General features: G+C 51.8%; 1 protein-coding gene across 2 annotated transcripts; it reads left to right on the top strand.

Moving 5' to 3' along the window:
• The first annotated feature begins 462 nt into the window (after positions 1 to 462).
• Positions 463 to 5661, top strand: POLR3D (RNA polymerase III subunit D). Of its 2 annotated transcripts, XR_012801791.1 has the most exons (9): positions 463 to 654; positions 980 to 1023; positions 1797 to 1948; positions 2096 to 2220; positions 2339 to 2510; positions 2898 to 3169; positions 3522 to 3674; positions 3942 to 4147; positions 4268 to 5661. XR_012801791.1 is itself a non-coding variant. In XM_075601471.1 (8 exons), exons 1-8 carry the CDS (start codon positions 493 to 495, stop codon positions 4388 to 4390), a joined length of 1203 nt encoding a protein of 400 aa, XP_075457586.1. In that variant the 5' UTR covers positions 464 to 492; the 3' UTR covers positions 4391 to 5661. The 2 variants fall into 2 exon arrangements, 1 of the variants encoding a protein (XP_075457586.1); XM_075601471.1 differs by lacking the exon at positions 3942 to 4147 and having other exon boundaries at positions 464 to 654.
• The last annotated feature ends 17858 nt before the right edge of the window (positions 5662 to 23519 follow it).

Here is a 23519-nt window from a genome sequence, read left to right as displayed (position 1 = left end):
AAATCCTGTTATCCAATGACCTCTCGTAGCCTAGTATTAACCAGAGTGGGACCCTCGCTTGCATCACCAAAACAGTTTCTGTTCTTTATCTCTCCCCTCCCCCCCGCTCAAAGACTCTGCCCTCTAACCTCCTCCCACCCAAAGACTCTGCCCTCTAACCTCCTCCCACCCAAAGACTCTGCCCTCTATCCTCCTCCCACCCAAAGACTCTGCCCTCTAACCTCCTCCCACCCAAAGACTCTGCCCTCTATCCTCCCCCCACCCAAAGACTCTGCCCTTTTACCCATTTACCCATCCCCGCATAGGATCATGCCCCCTCCCCCCCGCCATGCTCTGTTTCCCCCCCCCATACAATACTCGGACCTCCTCCCCCCTCCTCCTCGATCTTGGCACTCTTTCCCCCGCGATGCTCTGCTCCCCTATCTCTTCCCTCACTCCCCCTTGTGTTGCTTTGCTCTGTTGACTTTGACTTACCACACTCTCTCTGGCAGGATGTCTGAAGGGGCTTCCAGCAATGACTCTACTCCCGCGGGTGGTCGTACCCCTCTCACAGGGGCACGAGGGCTGGTGGGACGCAGACCCTCCACCCCTGTCACCCCAGGGCGCCTCCCCTCCATCCGCTCCCGGGATCTCACCCTTGGTGGGGTCAGAAAGGTGAGTGACAGTCGCTGAGATGCACTGTGTGACACGGAGTGGGATTCAGGTAATTGGGTCAGTGGCACCTCTCACTTATTGGCGTCTCACGTATGGGGTTTGTGATAAAGTAGAGGTGACTACTACACTATATTTGGGACAGACGTTTAACCCCCTTGCTGCAACACCGTGCTCTGACTTCAACGGGGTTAATGATTTAGTCGTCCTGTTTAACGTGTTGAGTGTTCAAGTGGTGTTGCGGGGACGCGGGGGGTAAGGGGGGGGGGGCGAGTAGTGTGCCCCTCTATATCTGCCCAGGTAACCTGTGTCCTGTACTCTCTTTCAGAAAACCTTCGCTCCCAATATCATCAGCAGGAAAATAAAAGAGGAGTCCGTGTGATGCCTGCTCTCTCCCATCCCACTCTTTTCCCCCCATCCCACTCTTTTCTCCCCCATCCCACTCTTTTCTCCCCCACCCCCCTCTTTTCTCCCCATCCCTCTTTTCTCCTCCACCTCCAACTATTTCCCACCCTCCCCCATATCCCCTCTTTTCTCCCTCATATCCTCTTTTCTCCCCCATTCCCCTTTTCTCCCCCATATTCCCTTTTCTCCCTCATATCCTCTTTTCTCGCCCCATATTCTTTTTTCTCCCCCCCCCATATCCCCTTTCTCCCCCTCATATCCCCTCTTTTCTCCCCCCTCATATCCCCTTTTTCCCCCCGTCATATCCCCTCTTTTCCTCCCCCTTGTATCCCCTCTTTTTTCCTCCCCCTCGTATCCCCTTTTTTTCCTCCCCCCATATCCCCTCTCCCCCCTATATCCCCTCTGCTCCCCCCCTATATCCCCTCTTCTCCCCCCCTATATCCCCTCTTTTCCCCCCTTTTATCCCCTCTTTTCCCCCCAAATATCCCCTCTTCTTCCCCCATATCCTTTCTTCTCCCCCCCATATCCCCTTTCTTCTCCCCCCCCATATCCCCTCTCTTCTCCCCCTCATATCCCCTCTTCTCCACCCTCATATCCCCTCTTCTCCCCCCCCCCCATATCCCCTTTTCTCTCCCCCATATTGCTTCTTCCCCCCCCCCCTGTATCACCTTCTTTTCTGTCCCCTCTGTTCTCTCCCCCCTCCTTTCCCTCTTTTCTCACCACACTTTTTCCCCCCATAGGCCCAAGGAGGAGGTATCCGTGAAGGTGGAGCGAGCGGAGCGTGTGAGGGAGCGTCGGGGGGATGGGCCGGGGAGAGGACGCGGGAAACCTCAGGTCATCCAGAGCCACTCCATCTTTGAGCAGGGACCCGCGGAACAGCTCAAAAAGAAAGGTAATGAGTGCGGGGCAGACTCTTCGGACGATAGAGAGGTTGTGTGCATCTGAATTCCTAAAGTCAAATAGGGCCCTTTTATCCCGAGGTGCATCTGACCCTCTAACCTAACACGTGCTCCGATCCTGCCTCGTGCTTCTTTCCCAGGAGCGTGGGACAAGCCATCTGAAACTGCGGACCTCGGGCCCTCCCACATCATTAACATCAAGCGAGAGAAGCGGGAAACGGAAGAGGAGACCAAGCAGATCCTGCGCATGCTGGAGAACGACAAGGTGGGGCGGGAGACTTGGCATTAGTACATTTGGGGAACGTTGGAGGGGCTGCTCTAGTCTCTGGCAGAGGAGGTGTTAATGATGTAACGCGTCCCTTTTTTCCTGCTCTTCTCCCCAGTTCCTGGATGACCCTGGGCTGAGGAATGACTCCCGGAATCAGCCGGTACAGCTCCCACTCGCACACTCTGGGTGGCTTTTCAGAGACGAAGAGGAGGAAGAGGAAGAAATTAAGCCACCTCAGGGACTCCACAAGGTTGAGAAGATGGAGGTGGAAGAGCCCCAAGTCAAAGGTCAGAGACCCCCCCCCCCCCCCCATAGCTCCAGTTTGAAGGTCTGGGAGCCTCAAATATCAATCCCTGAGGTCAATGATCAGCGGCCACAAATGTCATCTCCCAGGTCAGATGTGACACAGCGCAATGGTCAGGGACTCCCAAATCTCACCCCTACCCTGGCCAAACGTGAGGGAACATGTTCAAATATTACCCCCAGGTCAAAGGTCAGAAAATCCACATAAACCCTTTGACTGAAGTTTGGGATTAAAGTGAAAATGGGGATTTCTCTAGGGATTGAGGCTAGTTTCTATAGGATCGGGCTGACGGGAAAAGAAAAGTGATTTCTATAAGGAGACACACAGGATGTTGGTGTTTTAGGGTCACAGGCAGTCTTCCCCCTTTCAGTGAAAGAGGAGCCCATGGAGGATGAGGAAGGTGAGATGAAGTTGGGGCTCACCCCCTGCAAGCCCCCTGTGGTGAGGAGGCCTCCTGAGAGGAAGGACGTGTCCCTCCCGGAGCTGCTAGAGACCTTGAGGGTCTCAGGAGAGGAGCGTCTCCTGTTTCTGCAGCTTCCAGACACACTGCCGGGACAACCCCCCACCCAGGACAGCCGGCCCATTAAGAGCGAGGTGCAGAGCGAGGACGGCCACACACTGCTAGTCAAAGACAAGGTGCAGGTGAGTAGGAGACTCGCAATGGGAGCCATACTACCTTCTCTCTCTCATACCTCTTTAGCCATGGGTTTTGTCACACTGTCGCCTTGTGGTGGGAGGGACACACGGGTCCCTTCTGGCTGTCATGGGTACCTTGCAGAGGGAGGAAAAGGCTGCATGGGTCACAGGTTCTGTCACTGTGTCACCTTACGGTGGGACAGATTTCATAGGTCACAGGTCCCTTTTGTCTGTCACTCTTTGGGAGCGAGAGACTCCATGACTCACCCCACCTATCAGGGACTATCACCGTATGTCCTCCATCTGTGGGAGGGGCTCTGGTGGGTGTTTCCCAGCTCTGCTTCCTTATTGGCTGCAGGAAGCACAAGCCGCGGATGACAGCTGCTCCCTGCGGGATGTGTCAGAGGGTCAGATCGGAAGGCTGGTGGTCCGCAGGTCTGGAAAAGTACAGCTTGTTTTAGGGAAGGTCACCCTTGATGTCACCATGGGGACATCCTGCTCCTTCCTGCAGGTGAGTCCATATCCAAGGGACTTGGTCCCTCTTACCCTAACCCCTCTACCCTTATGTTATCTGCCTGACTATATTAAAGCAGTGTCATTAACCCTTTAAACATGATACTGGCATTAGTCACTTTGGTCCTACACAGGACTGAACAGGGCTGGCGTGATGGTCGTGCTGTACGGTGCCTGTGCACCACGCCCTGCGGTTAGAGGCCCTGCGCTCTTCCCCATGACAAACGGATTGCCGGGCCTCTGTAACTCTTACCTTCTCCGGCAGCATCTCCTCCTGCATGGTCCCAACGTCGTGGCTCCGCGATGTCCAATAGCGTTGCAGTGTCGCAATGACATGCCATGGCACTGCGTCGTCAAGGGAATGCAAAGCCATTTGAAATGCCACCGGAGAAGTTAAGAGCCGAGGCCCCGTACACGTCCCTGCACCGAGCCCCGCAAACATCCCAGCCGCCCTGGGACTGCCCCTTTTAAGTATGTTAATGCAATTTAGTCACTTTGCTCCTATGTGGGACTGACCGTTCAAATATATGTTTAGCGCAGCCCAGGTGTTAGGCATTTGTGTGTGACATGTCCTTCCCCTCCATCTCTCAGGAGCTGGTTTCAGTCAGCGTGGGGGACTCTCGAGGGGGGGAGATGATGGTCCTTGGACATGTGCAGCATAAACTAGTCTGTTCACCAGACTTCGAGTCACTGCTGGAGGGACGACAGCGCTGAGTCATGTGACCAACACCCAGCGAGAACAGTCATGTGACCAACACCCAGCGAGAACAGTCATGTGACCAACACCCAGCGAGAACAGTCATGTGACCAACACCCAGCGAGAACAGTCATGTGACCAACACCCAGCGAGAACAGTCATGTGACCAACACCCAGCGAGAACAGTCATGTGACCAACACCCAGCGAGAACAGTCATGTGACCAACACCCAGCGAGAACAGTCATGTGACCAACACCCAGCGAGAACAGTCATGTGACCAACACCCAGCGAGAACAGTCATGTGACCAACACCCAGCGAGAACAGTCATGTGACCAACACCCAGCGAGAACAGTCATGTGACCAACACCCAGCGAGAACAGTCATGTGACCAACACCCAGCGAGAACAGTCATGTGACCAACACCCAGCGAGAACAGTCATGTGACCAACACCCAGCGAGAACAGTCATGTGACCTTCCTCCTGGGGTAGTACCAACACTGGTCCTGTGACTTAATTGCGACAATGGTTATGTGACTTCACCCCCTCAAATGTGATCTGCCAGTCGTGACTATACCCACAAAACTCAGGTCATGTGACCTCCGACCGCCTGGCCAAAATCTGGTCCCATGACTAGTAGGGAGCAGCACTGAGTCCTATCGTGATTTCCTCTACTCTATAAAAAAAAATCAGTTGTATGACCACCCACTTGTGGCAGTGGATATATCATGACCTATGTAGGAGAGGGGTTACGGTGAGAGCATGATGTCCTGGACTAACTCGGCCCTACAGCCTCAGGCACTTACTGCATCTCATATTCCGCGTGTCACCAGGATTCTCTGCAGCTTCATTCAGTTCTGCATAAAATAAGGTAGATGCTGAGCACAGCAGTGAAAATAGGGCTGGAGGCTGGTACTAATAACAAATATTTAATACAGTATGCATAATAGCAAAAAATAGGCAGCCGGGTCCTCTGATGTGTCTCTGGCCTGGTAGGCGCTTTATCAAATGCATGTTTACTTCTCAAAGCATTCTGGGATTTCCATGCTTTTCCCTCCCACAGGCTTGCCAAACGCCACAAAGCGGTGTACATCATGCACCACAATATGTGTGTGCGTGTGCGTGTGCGTGTGCGCGCGTGTTCCATGTATCATGCAGAGCAATGTGTATGGGAATAAAACCCCAGTGTATATGCACTATGCAAAGCCTGCCCTCCAGGGAAAGAGTTTTGTTTTTTTGAAGGGGGAACAGGTCATGTAATTTATTTATTAAACGGACTGCACCCCTAACCTGTGTGATTCTATGACTGAGCAGCAGAGGGTGCTGTTGTCTGCCAGAGAATGGCTCCCTTTAAGCAGCAATACTACATACCGTCTTATTTTTGAAGTGAAACTTCTTTAGCGGCACCTATCACACGAGAAAAATACCATAGCAGTAAATGGACAGCATAGTGACGGAAGTGACATCATTGCCGGCAGAAGAGGCCATCAGCGACGTCCGCTTCCAACACCAGCAGTCACCGGAGAGGAGGAGCACGCGGGGGGGGGGGGGGGGGGGGGAAGGGTAGAGGAGAAACACACACAAAATCTGGCTGCGGTGGCTGCACCTCCACCAGGGGGGGGAGGGGTGGGGGCTGGCTCCGGACCTGGGGACTCAGCCGGCGGGTCTGGCAGGTGGATGCTGAACACGCCCTCCCGTTTCTCTGCTGGGTGGGGGGAGGCGGGAAAGTGAGAGGGGGGCTGGCTCGGGGCCAGGGGACTCAGACAATCCCCCCCCCCCCCTGCCGGTGGGGGGGCTGGCAGAAAGAACCAGCAGCAGGACACGGAGAATAACACACCACACACAGAGAGAGACACACTGACTTATACAAGGAATTCACAGTTACTATAAATATAGACGTGCAAATAACTAAAACACGTGTTCTAAGTCAAACTTCTTTGCGTTTTGGCACCGAAATTGTGTTTTAAATTTTTAATTAAAAACATCACACTTACAAATACAATTTCTGTGACAAAACAATGACAAAGGACAAAGAAGTTTCACTTACAATGTACGTAAATATAATTATTTGTGTATATGAAGTATGTGACAATGTATAATTCTGCATTTTTACCTAAGCTTCAATCGTTTGGTGCTCTTATTATAAATTTGTCAAAATCCTGATTGTGTGCCTAACTAAATGGCTGCCTTCTAAGGCCTCGGCCAAGCTTCCCGCTGGCCTGAGGCGCGCTGAGGCTCAGGGAAAGCGGGTGCTTTCCCTGCGCGCCGTCGGGGCGGGCCAGTGACGTCACGGAGCTGGTTCGCCCTCATTGGGCGAACCGCTCACGTGACCGGCCCTGCACGCTGGCAAGCGGGAAAATTTTACATTTCCCTAAGACCTACGCTTCCGCGCACTTGCGGAAGCGTAGGCGAGCCCCTAGTAAAGCCGCTCTCATTGCGGCTGTAGGGGCTCAGTGCGGAGTGGGAGCGCGCCTCCGCCAGCAAGCAAGTAACATGGCCTAGGCCTAAGGCCTCGTTCAGGGTGCAGGCTTCGGAGGGAGGGCGTGCTGCCGTGGGACACAAAGTATTCAAATTGAATACTGGTTGTCAGGGTAGCAGCTGACCTGTCTCCGAAGCCCGGAGTTGACGCTGGCTACAGTTTCAATAAACAAAAAATTCGTTTTTTGAAGCTGCAGCAGCGTCACTGGGACCTCGGCAGCCAATGAAATCATTCTTGAGAATGATTTCAAGACAGCAACACCAATCCCTAAGCTGCTGCCTGTAGCCCCGCCCCCTCCCCGCCCCCTCAACTCCTGAAAATGTCTGCTGGGGAGGATGTGCACACATCGCCCAGCAGACTGACGCGCGCGAACGCCTGCACTCCAGCTCCTGCCTCTGGCACCCTGAACGAGGCCTAACTTTGTGCTGCAGTCTGTGAAATGCTGCAGCTGATATGTAACATGATATTACTGTAATGTAATGTAACACATTATTGTTACAGCTTTCAGAGTAATAGAGTCTGCTGTTTGGAACACAGCAACAGATCTGTTTGTGATACTTGCCAAGTGCAAAGCTCAAAAAGGTGTGTGAGAGCCGGTTTCAAAAGAGGAAGTGGATATGACTTTCTAAGTTGCTGCTGTAACAACCAAAGGATGATCTGTACATAAACATTTTTTTTTTTTTAAATTAAAAATAGCATTAGGAGTTAACAATGTCTGCATATTTGAAGTGAAACTTCCTTAGTGGCACCTCATTCGTGATGGGGCAAAAAAGAATTGTGGAGACAGAAATGAAACGGATGTGACGTCAGTGCTGGCAGTTGAGGCCGGGCTGTGTTCTGGCTCAGCCCGACCCCAACACTGACATCACACCCGCTCCACAAATCAGATGAGGCGGCGACGATAGCCGCCGGCGCCGCTCCTAACGGCCGCTGCTCCCCCCACATGGCCGATGACATATGCGGCGGCGATAGCCGCCGGCGCCGCTCCTAACGGCCGCCATTCCCCCTGCACATCCGCTGCCAAGCCGCGCATGCTCAGTAGTCATGGGGACTGGAGGAAAGCCACGCATGCGCAGAAGCGGTTGGCAGCGGCGCCGTTCCCCGCCTGCTGCAGCGGCTGTTGACATCAGCTGTTGACATGTGTTGCCGTTCCCCGTCTGCTGCCCGGGACAGCAGAGACCGCCCGACCGGGACAGCCCCCCCCCCCCCCTTTCCTAACCCGAATGGGACCTCCCAGCTACAGACTCAGTCACACATGGGCCCGCCTAACTTCCACTACCGCTGCCATGCCGCGCATGCGCAGTTGTGATGGCGCCGCTGAAGGACGCCACACATGCGCAGAAGCGGCTGGCAGCGGCGCCATTCAGCCCTCCAGTGACGCGGGCGTTTGCGGGCCCCCCAGGAAGCGGTGGTACAAAAACCCGGGCGCAACCCGTGCGGACCCCCCCCCCGGACCCCCACACACACTGACTGACCCCCCGGACCGCCCCACACACTGACTGACCCCCCCCGGACCACCCCACACACTGACTGACCCCCCCTGGACCCCCCCACACACTGACTGACCCCCCCAGACCCCCACACACACTGACTGACCCCCCCAGACCCCCACACACACTGACTGACCCCCCCAGACCCCCACACACACTGACTGACCCCCCCAGACCCCCACACACACTGACTGACCCCCCGAGACCCCCACACACTGACTGACCACCCCAGACCCCCACACACACTGACTGACCCCCAGAGACCCACACACACTGACTGACCCCCCCCAGACCCCCACACACACTGACTGACCCCCCCCAGACCCCCAAACACACTGACTGACCACCCCAGACCCCCACACACACTGACTGACCCCCCCAGAGACCTACACACACTGACTGAACCCCCCAGACCCCCCACACACACTGACTGACCCCCCCAGACCCCCACACACACTGACTGACCCCCCCAGACCCCCACACACAGACTGACCACCCCAGACCCCCACACACACTGACTGACCACCCCAGACCCCCACACACACTGACTGACCCCCCCCAGAGACCCACATACACTGACTGAACCCCCCAGACCCCCACACACACTGACTGGCCCCCCCAGACCCCCACACACACTGACTGACCCCCCCAGACCCCCAAACACACTGACTGACCACCCCAGACCCCCACACACACTGACTGACCCCCCAGAGACCCACACACACTGACTGACCCCCCCCAGACCCCCACACACACTGACTGACCCCCCCAGACCCCCACACACACTGACTGACCACCCCAGACCCCCACACACACTGACTGACCCCCCAGAGACCCACACACACTGACTGAACCCCCCAGACCCCCACACACACTGACTGACCCCCCCAGACCCCCACACACAATGACTGACCACCCCAGACCCCCACACACACTGACTGACCCCCCAGAGACCCACACACACTGACTGAACCCCCCAGACCCCCACACACACTGACTGACCCCCCCAGACTCCCACACACACTGACTGACCCCCCCAGACCCCCACACACACTGACTGACCCCCCCAGACCCCCACACACACTGACTGACCCCCCCAGAACCCCACACACACTGCCTGACCCCCCCAGACCCCCACACACACTGACTGACCCCCCCAGAGCCCCACACACTGAATGACCCCCCCAGACCCCCACACACTGACCCCCCCAGATCCCCACACACACTGACTGACCTCCCCCAGACCCCCACACACTGACTGACCCCCCCAGACCCCACACACACTGACTGACCCCCCCAGACCCTCACACACACTGACTGACCCCCCAGACCCTCACACACACTGACTGACCCCCCCAGACCTCCACACACAGACTGACCCCCCCAGACCTCCACACACACTGACTGACCCCCCCTCCAGACCCCCACACACACTGACTGACCCCCCCAGACCCCCACACTCACTGACTGACCCCCCAGAGACCCACACACACTGACTGAACCCCCCAGACCTCCACACACACTGACTGACCCCCCCAGACCCCCACACACACTGACTGACCACCCCAGACCCCCACACACACTGACTGACCCCCCAGAGACCCACACACACTGACTGAACCCCCCAGACCCCCACACACACTGACTGACCCCCCCAGACTCCCACACACACTGACTGACCCCCCCAGACCCCCACACACACTGACTGACCCCCCCAGACCCCCACACACACTGACTGACCCCCCCAGAACCCCACACACACTGCCTGACCCCCCCAGACCCCCACACACACTGACTGACCCCCCCAGAGCCCCACACACTGAATGACCCCCCCAGACCCCCACACACTGACCCCCCCAGACCCCCACACACACTGACTGACCTCCCCCAGACCCCCACACACTGACTGACCCCCCCAGACCCCACACACACTGACTGACCCCCCCAGACCCTCACACACACTGACTGACCCCCCCAGACCCTCACACACACTGACTGACCCCCCCAGACCTCCACACACAGACTGACCCCCCCAGACCTCCACACACACTGACTGACCCCCCCTCCAGACCCCCACACACACTGACTGACCCCCCCAGACCCCCACACACACTGACTGACCCCCCCCCAGACCCCCACACACACTGACCGACCCCCCCCAGACCCCCACACACACACACACACCACCACCCCCGCACACACACCCACCACGCCCACACACACACACCCACCACGCCCACACACACACACCCACCACGCACACACACACACACACACACACACACACACACACACACACACACACACACACACACACACACACCATGCCCACACACACACACACACACCATGCCCACACACACACACCACCCCCCACACACCCCCCCCCCACACACACCACCCCCCCCCACCCCACCCCCACACACCACCCCCCCCCACCCCCCCCCCCCCACACACCACCCCCCCCCCCCACCCCCCCCCACACACCACCCCCCCCCCCCCCCCCCACCCCCCCCCCCCCACCCCACCCCCACACACCACCCCCCCCCCCCACCCCCACACACCACCCCCCCCCACCCCCACACACCACCCCCCCCCACCCCCACACACCACCCCCCCCCACCCCCACACACCACCCCCCACCACACACACACCACCCCCCACCACACACACACCACCCCTCACCCCACCCCACCCCACCCCCCCACCACACACCACCCCCCCCCCCCCACACACACCCACCCTCCCCACACACACACCCCCCCCTCCCCACACACACACCCCCCCCTCCCCACACACCACCCCCTCCCCACACACACCACCCCCCCCCCCCACACACCCCCCCCCACCCCCCCCCCCCACCCCCCCCCCCCACACACACCCCCCTCCCCACCCCCTCCCCACACACACACACCACCACCCCCCACACACACACCCCCCCACACATACACACACACACACACACACACACACACACTGACACATACACACACTGACTGACACACATACACACACTGACTGACACACATACACATAAGGAATTCACACTTAGTGCAAATAGCTAATACAGGGGATGTGTGCCGAGCACGCGCATTATAAGTCAAATTTATTTGCGTTTTGTCAATGAAATTGTATTTTGATTTTTAATTAAAACATCACCAATACAAATACAATTTCTGTGACAAAAGTCAAAGAAGTTTCACTTACTATGCGCGTGCACAGCACACACAGCTTTTTTAAATCTAAAACTACAGAACAGATTTATGTAAAAAATAAAATACTTTAGTGTTTTGCTGCTTTAACACCTGCTAACACAAACATCCACAAATCACTCTTTTAACACACTTATTGCCAGAGACCTGCACTCCTGTCAGACCTGTGAAGTGTCCACATTAAAGCAGCAAAACGTGTGAAATCTTGTTGTTTTTAATAAATCCGTTTTGTAGTATTAGATAACTTACTGTATTTGTTTTTAAATTCTTATTCAACTCTTAATGCCATTTTTAATGGGTTTTAACGCATCCTTTGATTTCTATAGCTGGTTTTAACCAACTTCCCCAGCAGTGCAAGATCTTTGCAACACTTTCTTGTTTGGGATCATCTGTTGAAAATGTTCCCAGCAGTTTGAGCTGCAAACTGTAACAATAGATCATGTTACCATGGTGATATAAGGATACCTTGAAGCTGCTGACTTGGGTTAAGGCCATACAGCCTTCGCCCGCGAGGAGTCGTGCGAAGGCTGTGATGTCACCCGCGTGAAGGGGGGTGCCTTTTCATTCCATGGTAGATGTGCTGTGAGGGGCGTGCCTAGGGGCGTTATGGAGCTGGCGAACCGCTCACGTGATCTGGCTGTTACGCTGAGAAATCGGTTTCAACGGATTTCTTGCGCAACGCGCGCCCCCTCCTCCTGCCGCCAGCAATTTGATCGGGCCCTGCGCAGACACCTCAGTGCGGTCTGCGGCAGTATGGACCTGTCCTTACACTGACTGAAGCAGCCATTATGTTAGGCACGCAATTGGGATAGTTACAGATTTATAACGGGAGGACCAAACGATTCCCAGCTTAGGTAAGAATGCAGAATTATATATTTGTCACATGCTTTACATGTACAAAGAAGGGGAATTGTATTGCTGCTTTAATGGGTCTCTTAGGCAAGATGACAAACACACCACAAGTGGACATTAAACCAACACATGAAGAACATGGCTCCATGAACCCTGCTCCTGGCAGAGACCTGCACAGCATTTCATATCTCTCTTCCCTACAGTCTGCTTCCTCCCAGGTTTATAACTTGGTGCTTCGTGCCATTTGCACTGTTTGTAGCAGTGTCTCACCCTGTGTGCTGGGGAGGGGCAGAGGGGTGCACGAAGAGCAGCAGCAGGCAAACCTGCCCCACGCAGTCCAGCATCATGGTGTAGCTGGGGTCTTCGGTCATCTCTGGCTTGCTACTGAGGTCCATGCAGCCCAGTGCTTGCAGAAGGTTCCAGTGTGTTTCCCTCCAGGTTTACACCCCTTGTCAGCAGAGCACCCCCCCCCCCCCCCCCCGGGCTCAAATTCTCCAAGTACCCCTGAATTGACAATTGACAGGCCAGGAGCTGGGGGGGCCATTCGGGGAGAGGATTGCAGCATCACAAAATAGAACGCCTTTCATCCACTTGCTGACATACTGCTGACAGGTGGCCATCTTTATTGTTGGTAAGGGCGTGGTTGGTGGTGCTGGAGGGTGGTTAAAAGAGGGGTGCTGGCCAGTAGTGACTGTGGGAGTGAAGAGTCTTAGGTGTGATATCATAATGAGTGAGGTCATGTTGTGATATTTCTGATGGTGTTAACTTAAGACAACTCTACAGCACCCATCATCCTGATGCTGTACTTCCCCCCCCCCAGCACCCTGAAGCTGCGCTCCTTCCCACAGCACCCAACATTTTGATGCTGCGACCCCATCACCACCCAGAATCCTGACACTGCTCCCCCCTCACCACCCAGCATTCGAACGCTGTTCCCCCCTGAACATTTGCTCATTAGATGGGTGCAAACAAATGTCAATATATATCAAATACTTCACAGTCCCGTTCTTTTCTGAATTTATTTAGAGACAATAGAACACATTTTACAGCATCATTTCAGTCAGCTACATCATTCAAGCATATAGAATTTAGTTATAGTGGAGAATCTTTAGCTTGGTGGTGTTAAATGATTCTGAATTCTACAAATCCAGGTGTCAGCACCATCTTCTTAGTCAATCACCAACATTAGAACACTGCTTCTTCATTTAGCAATATTTACTTTGATTTAGAACTGCGGGCGTGGCTCACTTACCCGGCTTCAGTCCACACGTCTCTATGGCAACAGGAGTCAAATTACGCCGCGGGTTCTAATGTTGATTGACTAAGAAGACGGGGCTGACACTTAGAAAAACAGGGATTGCTAAAATGTATTAAGGTTGCATCTGGATTTATAGAATTCAGAATCATTTAACACCACAAAGCTAAGAACAACCAAGCAAAAGATTCTGCACTCTATAACATGACGTCACGACGCCGCATTAGAGGGGGGGCGCAGCGCAGCGCAGGAAGTTTGCGCACTCCTGATTTAGAAGACCCATCTTTGTTCTGTCACTAAGTAACTACCGTATTGTTAATTCTGTTCCTTATATTTTAAGATCCATCTCTATTGTATTGTCTTTTACTACGAACTAACTGTTTAACTAACCTTTGATTCCAAACTCAAGACCATATACTATTCAACCAGCAGACATTAAACACACAAGTTTCTTAAATCACATATCACATTTGTACACCTGCCTGGCGTCAGACTGATTTATCTTAAGCTTTCAAGAGGCAGCTAACAATTTTCCAATAAAATTTCTAACTTAATACTAAATTACTTATTTTAACTAGTTACATGATTATATATATATATATATATATATATATATATAGACATATATATATAGCCCCCCCCCCAAATGTTGCTCTGCAGGGGAACTACACTCTCCAGAATGCCGAGGACCTGAGGTCATGTGACACAGTACAGCAAATTGGGAGGGCTTGAAGTGCAAGCTGACAGTTCAGTGTCAGTTGGAGCCAGGACTGAGACAGGGAAGGTAAGGTCTGGGTGTCAGTGGCACCCAGACTAGGTCAGATTAACCCCCTTAGGTCCAAGACAGTTCCCAATCACCTAATTAGATTGTGCTGCTTCAGGGAAACCCCTAGCTAGGGACATTTCTCCATTAGCTGTACATAGTTAGTTTATAATGCCAGTGAAGCCGCCACGTTGTGAAGCATAGCCTGCAGTCTGGGACCCGATCCAGCATACATCATTAAAGACTGTTTATTGATGGGACCATCCTGCTGGAACCCACCCCACGCAGAGGCTTTGCTGATGGCGACGTCGCTGGATCTCCAGGATCCCTGTTGTTAATCGGCCGCTCCGGGTATTGGAGTACCCGGCAGGTACCTCAACAAAGTGCACCAACGGTTCACAGGTAGCGCTACCATACACACTTTTCTGTGGGCCTTGACATTGAGTAAAAGGGCATCAGTATTTGTGCCAAGCACCCTTTGTACTGTGGGGACACTCACTTGGTGTAAGAGGGTTGGGCGTTTGTGTGCAGGTGGAGGCGCCGTCGTCAAACGGATCCGGTACACCCCAGGCTCTCAGTAGTGGAGGTTCAGGCCTCCTGTGAGCTGCAGGTAACGCACCACATACACCTTAGCCACCATATCTCCCAGGGGGTGGGGGAAAGGGAGTTATATGTATATAGACAATATAACATTTATTATTTAGTCTTCAAATTGTCCTATATTCATCCCCACCACAGCACCCTGCATCTTGATACTGCCATCCCCCCAACCACCCAGCATCCTGGCAATCCCCCCTCCTCACCACCACCCAGCATCCTGACAATCCCCCCTCCTCACCACCAGCATCCTGACAACCCCCACCCCCACATAGAGTGGCAAACACTCCTGCACTATGACCTCCCTTCTTCTACACGTGCCCGGAGACCTGCTGGTGACGTCACACGGCTGCTGTGCACCCCCGGGGACGCACTTTCTCGCGGCCAATGGTAGAGCAAGGGCGAGACTGACAGGCAGCGCGGGCAATGGGAACCGCCCGGGGCGGGGCCTGAGCCTCGGAGCGACCGCGGCCCACGCGAGGATTCGGCGGGAAGCGCGAGGCGGCGAGGTAACAGCCCTGTGTATGTACCGGACACACTATATCCGCACCGGTAAAGTAGCGCACACAATGTGGAAGCCGCCCCGCAGCTTGCTGACTGAGCTCAAGCGGAGGGCAGCCCGGCGTCCGCTGCCGCACAATGTCTGCGGCCGCTGGCCAATCACAAACTGCGGCGACGATACCGCCGTCAGTCTATCCGCGCCGCCGAGCATTCTGATTGGCCAGTGGTCGCAGCGAGGAGCCTGCAGCAAAACGTGGTACACGCAGGTAAGTGCGCAGGGAATGTGTGTGTGTGCGCAGACCCACCTGTATATGACGGGGGGCTGACACTGAGGCTTTGTGTGCCTGAGGGTCCCCTGGGGCTGCCCCATGCCTCTGTGTGACTGAGGGTCCCCTGGGGCTGCCCCATGCCTCTGTGTGACTGGGGGTCCCCTGGGGCTGCCCCATGCCTCTGTGTGACTGGGGGTCCCCTGGGGCTGTGTGACTGGGGGTCCCCTTGGGCTGTGTGACTGGGGGTCCCCTGGGGCTGCCCCATGCCTCTGTGTGACTGGGGGTCCCCTGGGGCTGCCCCATGCCTCTGTGTGACTGGGGGTCCCCTGTGGCTGCCCCATGCCTCTGTGTGACTGGGGGTCCCCTGGGGCTGTGTGACTGGGGGTCCCCTGGGGCTGTGTGACTGGGGGTCCCCTGGGGCTGCCCCATGCCTCTGTGTGACTGGGGGTCCCCTGGGGCTGCCCCATGCCTCTGTGTGACTGGGGGTCCCCTGGGGCTGCCCCATGCCTCTGTGTGACTGGGGGTCCCCTGGGGCTGCCCCATGCCTTTGTGTGACTGGGGGTCCCCAAGGGGCTGTGTGACTGGGGGTCCCCTGGGGCTGTGTGACTGGGGGTCCCCTGGGGCTGCCCCATGCCTCTGTGTGACTGAGGGTCCCCTGGGGCTGCCCCATGCCTCTGTGTGACTGGGGGTCCCCTGGGGCTGCCCCATGCCTCTGTGTGACTGAGGGTCCCCTGGGGCTGTGTGACTGGGGGTCCCCTGGGGCTGCCCCATGTGTCTGTGTGACTGGGGGTCCCCTGGGGCTGCCCCATGTGTCTGTGTGACTGGGGGTCCCCTGGGGCTGCCCCATGCCTCTGTGTGACTGGGGGTCCCCTGGGGCTGTGTGACTGGGGGTCCCCTGGGGCTGTGTGACTGGGGGTCCCCTGGGGCTGTGTGACTGGGGGTCCCCTGGGGCTGCCCCATGCCTCTGTGTGACTGGGGGTCCCCTGGGGCTGCCCCATGCCTCTGTGTGACTGGGGGTCCCCTGGGGCTGCCCCATGCCTCTGTGTGACTGAGGGTCCCCTGGGGCTGCCCCATGCCTCTGTGGGACTGGGGGTCCCCTGGGGCTGCCCCATGCAGTGTGACTGGGGTCCCCTGGGGCTGTGTGACTGGGGGTCCCCTGGGGCTGTGTGACTGGGGGTCCCCTGGGGCTGCCCCATGCCTCTGTGTGACATTTTGTCTTCCTCACTGTGCTTTAAACAATCTACTTTCCCCAAGGAAAACCGATTCACAGTCAGTGATCAAAGTGTGAGGGTACTAGGGGGTACATATTACTGCTACTTGTTTACTTCCACATTAATTTATCCACTCAGAGTGCCCTTGTCCCCCTCGTTTCTTGGCCCCTTCCCTCCTCGTCTCTTGGCCCCCTCCTCCCCCCCCTTACCGGGTGTCGTGCATGCGCACTGTCAGACAGTACATGTAGCGCATGACACACGTTCCCTGGGGAGTGCATTATATACAGGGACCTAAGTGACAAATACCTACACCACACACACCTCAGTGACACACTCAGGGGCCTCAGTGACATCTACCTTCACCGCACATACACACAACTACCCCAACTCTACCCCAACCAAACACCTCACCTCAATTTCACCCCTTTGGAATAGAAATATAGCAGTACAAATACCAAAAATGTAATAAATGGTGCATTGTAACTCAAACTTGTTAGTACTATTTCAGTGAAAAAAAAGACAATGATTGATATACGCTACCCCCTATTAGTCATTCTTTAGCAATACAGACATGTTTTTTTGTCATGCTAATAAAGCTTGATTTTATGATTCTCATTGAATGAAAGACTTTTCCAATCTATGCAAGAAAATAAATCATAAAATCAAAATGACTAATTACATTGTCGGTGTCAAATTTACTACGAAGTTTAGCTTACAACGCGCGTGCTCGTCTCACACCTTTTTTAAATTTTTTTAAAATTTTTATTTGAATTAATAGATTTTAAAAGACAAACTTTTGAGAGTTTTCCTCTCTTCCGCAGGTCAAACAGTCCTGATTTATACAGATTCTATGAGTTGAACACAGATGTAAAAAAAGGGAAACAAGATAACCATCTAAGGCAGGTCATGCAGAGAAGGAATAAATAGACGGGGCAATAAATGGATGAAAGGGACAGGGAGACACAGGACCATCCATCAGCAGTGTGCTTTAGATTGCTATCTTTCTTTTTTTACATGTGTGTCAAACGCAGGGAATCCTTGTAAATCAGAACTGCTCGACCTGATAAGGGGAGAGCTCTCGAAAGCTTGTCCTATAACCTTTTTTTATTTGGACTACAATTGATATTCCCTAATACTGAAATATTTACACTGCACTATTGTAACTGGACTAACATGGCTATGTCTACTTAATTCCTAATTAAAGAATGTATTTAAAAAATATTTATCCTACATATTTTTACAAGTCACACCACACACACCACACACACCACACACACCACACACACACCACACACACCACACACACCACACACACCACACACACACCACACACACCACACACACCACACACACCACACACACCACACACACCACACACACCACACACACCACACACACCACACACACCACACACACCACACACACCACACACACCACACACACCACACACACACACACTATCCCCACAGTTGACATATATATAAAATATTTTTTTTAATAAAATGTTTTACCAGGAGGTAATACATTGATTTAACTGTTGTTTTTAAGTATGCCCAGAGTAATAACAATAAATGTTACATTAAATGAACAGGGTTATATATGATATATAAAGACATTGCATGAACAGTTAAAGATAATATAGAACCTCAAAGTGATAGCACTCAAAAACAAAGAAAAAAATAAATGACTGCAGGGTGCAGCAGGAACAAGGAGGATGCCAAATTCTCCCTAAATCAATAACTAAACACAGTTAATGTTCCACCACTCACTGACTCTAAAAACTATAAAGCAGGGTATATGCCAAAAAGATAGATTTAATGTAAGTACAGTACAAGACAATAATAAACTTGGAGAAATGTCACACAAGCGGGTAATGTGCAAGTTGACCCTAAAAAAATGGTGTAAGGGACAGGGGGTGCAAAAAGGAAAACGGGATGGGGGGAAAAACAGGTGGAAAACATGGGGAAGGAGGGTAGTAGGGGGGCAACGTTTTGGGGTGAAGACCCCTTCCTCACGCCCGTTCCCTCAGGTCCAAATGGACCACAAGGTACTTCCCTGAACCCTGTATCCCCAACCAGTTGAGCAAACCCCAATAGTATTACAGCAAATAGTAATCAATAAACCAGAGAATAAGCTCAGTAACAAAAGTCCAGAACCAGCAAGAGTACAAGTGGTATGTAGCAAGTAAATTGAAAATCAAACCATCAAAGTGTGGGTTTGGAGGCCGCACCCCACCTCTTATATAAAGATCAGAAACGTTGAGTTTGGTCTTCATCATACACGTGTGGAAACGTCATGCCACGATTAAAAAAAAAAAAAAAATCTGTGAGGACCTCAGAAAAGCTGTTATTGATGCTCATCAGTCTAGAAAGGGATACAAAACAATTTCTAAGGATTTAGGGTTCCACCAATCTACTGTCAGACACAGTCTACAAATGGAGAAAGTGAGAGAACACAGTCGGCCAGGAGCAGCCATCCTGCCAAAATCTCTCCAAGAACAAGCCTTCAAATCATCCAGGAAGTCACAAAGAACCCAAGAGTAACATTAAAGGGTCTGCATGCCACGCTCGCCTTGGCTAATGTGAGTGTTCACAACTCAACTATCAGATAAAGACTGATAAGAATGTTGTTCGTGGAAGGATAGCCAGGAGGAAACCATTGCTGCCGTCTAAAGTTCGCCAAAGCACGTAGATGATCCACAAGACTTCTGGAACAATGTTCTCTGGATAGACTAGTCAAAGGTGGAACTTTTCGACCTCATTGAGAAACGTTATGTTTGGCAAAAACCAAACACTGCGTTCGAACAGAAGAACCTCATCCCAACTGTCAAGCGTGGTGGTGGGAGTGTGATACTTTAGGGCTGCTTTGCTGCTTCAAGACCTGGGCGGCTTGCCATCATTGTCACAACTATGCATTTTATTGGAAGATTTTAGATGAGAATGTCAGGCTATCCACCCGTGAGCTGAAGTGAAAGTGGATCATGCAGCAAGACAATGATGTTAAACATACAAGCAAATCTACAAAAGAATTGCTGCAGAAGAGCAAATTCCGCGTTTTTTAGAATGGCCTAGTCCAGGGGAGTGTAAACTTTTTTTCCCCCCCTCGCTCCGTGCCCCCCCCCCCCCCCCCCCACTTACGTCGGCGTCATAACGTCACGTTGCCATGGCGACGCGTCTAAGGAGCCAAGGTAAGTAAGGTTTACAGAGGCCTTCGCCGCTTCTCTGGCACTTAATTTAAGTGTCTTCGGTAAGCGCGCGTTGCCTCTGTAAACCCCGCGCGCCCCCCAGTTTGCGCACCGCTGGCCTAGTCAAAGCCATGACCTAAACCCCATAGAAATGTTGTGGCAGGACCTGAAGTGAGCTGTCTGTTCAAGGAAGCCCTCAAATGTCACTTAGTTGAAGCAGTTTTTTAAGGAGGAATGGGTCAAAATGTCTCAAAACCAATGTGGGAGACTGACCAGCAGTTACAGGAAACGCTTGTTCAAGTCATTGCTGCTAAACGGGGTGCCGCCAGGTACTGAATCTAAATGTTCACATACGTTTTTCACACATGGATATTGAATATTCAATCATTTGTGGATAATAAATGATGAAAAAGTATCATGTTTTTGTATCATTTGTTCATGTTATCTTTATCTGTGATTACGGCTTAAATTAAGATCTAATAACATTTTCGTTCTGAAATATGTAAAAATCCTAAGTGGTTCACAACCTTTTTATCGCCTGTGTGTATATGTGATATATCTATATCTAATATCTCCCAAACTTCAAATTGCAAAGCCAGTATAACCAGCCTCGCACTGAAGAGACCCTATAGGTCGAAATAGCTGACTGTGGGTAGGTTTACTGGCTTTGCATCTTAACCCAGGCTGTGCTTTAAAGCTGTGCAATGCAGCAGGCATAAACTTATAGGGGTCCATGTCATATGGATTTGAAGAAAAAGGTGGCACTGTGTGCTCATTTGCATGTCATTTCCCAGAATCCATGGAATCCAGTGAAAGCACTGTATGATGGGTGATAATGGAGAAAGGCAGGATTGCAGACCTGTCTTAAGACATGCAAATGAGCACACAGTAATATTTTGTGTGTGTGTGTGTGTGTGTGTGTGTGTATATGTACCAGAACTGATCCAAGAGCCCCTCGTTCCCTAGATATTAGTTGTTTTCCGGTATTTGACAAAAATGGCATATATAGAGCAGGGTCACCGAAAGAAAGTTGCGACGCCATCTTGACATGTCCCATCTCCTGCTGACTTGGCAGCTTTCTATTGGCTGCCAGAGCTCTGTCTCGGTAACTTGTGGGTCCCCAGAGTTTGGGGCACCACGGATAGTCACCAAAGCTCATAGCCGCCTACATGCCTCTGTCTCTCCTTCCACAGGATGGACCCCAACAGACTCCCACAGGGGCTTCCCCTTCCGCCTGCCCTTTGGATTGCGTGCTCCGAGCCCCGGGACTCAGGAGGAGGGTCAGCTTGGCCGAGCCATCCCATTATCCAGGAGCCGTATCCTTGAGGGAGCGTCTGCACCCCAGCTGGAGCCTGCACAGAGGGTAACATCCGTGAGAGATAGCTGTGCTTCCCACTACCATCACACCTATTGCCTATTGATCGGCTTTCTTAGGCTCCATCCCCTTTAAATAACATTATCACTTATTTGCTAGTTGTGTAAAAATAATAGCGCTTTAACTTGCTCTGTGTCCACTTAATTTGAATGTTACCTGGTAATTATTATTCTTTACTCTTTAAGGAGCAGTTCCCTCTGTGTGTTTTTTTTTTTTTGTTAATTATTATTTCTTCCCCATACTGTACAGTACGTAGTATATTTTCTTCTCCATTTTGTTCCCCTGCTCACAGATTTTATTTTATTTTTTACACCGTGTATTTTATTGATAAAAATTAGCCTGCAACGTAAAATAATTACTGCTAATCTCCTATTTAAAATAAACTAAACAGGTAAGGCAAAAATACAAACAATCTTGGTAATCTGCTTTAAAGTCACATGGAACAGTAAAGGTACATCAAGAAGTACACTGGAAAATAAATCCTATATATGGTGCACACCATTTTGAAGTAAATGTATGACGAGATAAATTGATAGTTCATAAAAATGTACTTTTATTGTATTGCGGTACACAAATGCAAATATGTGGCATAAAAGAAAGTACAATAGGTATTCACACCCAATGGTAGACTCTCAGTATGTACAAGTGTTGGTATAATAAAGTGAAACAACAAAAGCAACGAAGCGTCAAATGACTCTGCGGGATCATGTGACTCGCGGCGTCATTTGACGTCACGTCTCCATGATAACGGGCGTCATTTGACGCGGCGTTGTAATGGAGACACGTGGACAAGAAGCTGTAAGTACATTTACAGAGGCCTCGCGCTCTTAGCGTGGGGCCTCTGTAACTACCGTGCCCCCCCCCCCCAATAAAGTCTCGTGCCCCCCAGTTTGATCACCGCTGATCTATAGCCTTCTAAACAACACGTTTCACTTTTAGTGGGCCATCAGTGATCATTCTCCCACCCCCACCCCATTAAGCCAACTTTGTTGATCAGCACAGACCTAGGAAGGGTCTTCTTGACCTGTCATAAACACAGTATCTTGTATTTTTAAGACAAACGGTAACCACATTAACCTCTATCGCACTCACGTGTTGTAGGATAATTGGCAAAGTAACAGGCGCTTTTGGACTACAAAGTGTCAAGAGGATAGAACGCTTGTGGAACGCCATCTGATCAACTGGTGTCTGCAGATCCGCTTCAGGATGATGATGTCACAGGAGAGAGATGGAAAACGGAGTCCAGTCGATACCGGTAACCAGTGTCACTGCTCAGCCGTATGGAGGTCTGTTGTCATCTTGCAGCGGGTCTGCAGACACCAGCTAATCAGACGAGACTGTGTTCCACGAGTTATACAGCGCTCTATCCTCTTGACTCTTTGTAGTCCAAAAACACCTGTTACTTTGTGAATTCGTGAGTGTGATACTATCATTTACACTTTTATTTTAATAAAAAGTCATCACACTATTTTTGCTTTCTCTGTCTTTGTAATTGGAGATTCTTCTATGCAACATGGAAAATGGTAACTGATTTAGAGATATCTCTACACGTGAGTGGGATACCTCCTATTTCTGAATTCATTTCATGTTTGTTTTGTTTTTTTGATGTATTACACTACAGGCGGTCCTTGGTTATCCGACACAATGCGTTACTCAAAATGGCGTTGGATAGCCAAACGTAAAGCGAAACACGTTTTCCCATAGGAACACTGTTTAAATGAAAGATTCCGTTCCTGAAGGCATTTTTAACACAAATACACCAAATATTTTATGCAGGCAATAAGATATGCAGCACACACACATTATAGTGTATATACTGTATTATATATATATATATATATATATATATATATATATATATATATATATAATATTATACTATATAATATATTATTTATTATGATATATATATATATATATATATATATATATATATATATATATATATATATATATATA

This window comes from Ascaphus truei, chromosome 5 (genome assembly GCF_040206685.1).
Source record: "Ascaphus truei isolate aAscTru1 chromosome 5, aAscTru1.hap1, whole genome shotgun sequence".
In the NCBI taxonomy this organism is placed as follows: Eukaryota; Metazoa; Chordata; class Amphibia; order Anura; family Ascaphidae; genus Ascaphus; species Ascaphus truei.
This window is presented reverse-complemented; position numbering and strand designations above follow the sequence as displayed.

Bases quoted from the DNA above. Each gene is read 5' to 3' on its own strand.
- POLR3D (XM_075601471.1), top strand. From the start codon at position 493: ATGTCTGAAGGGGCTTCCAGCAATGACTCTACTCCCGCGGGTGGTCGT. The intron at 2,511-2,897 runs GTCAGAGACCCC...TCCCCCTTTCAG, and splicing joins GGAAGAGCCCCAAGTCAAAG to TGAAAGAGGAGCCCATGGAG. The intron at 3,170-3,521 runs GTGAGTAGGAGA...TATTGGCTGCAG, and splicing joins TAGTCAAAGACAAGGTGCAG to GAAGCACAAGCCGCGGATGA.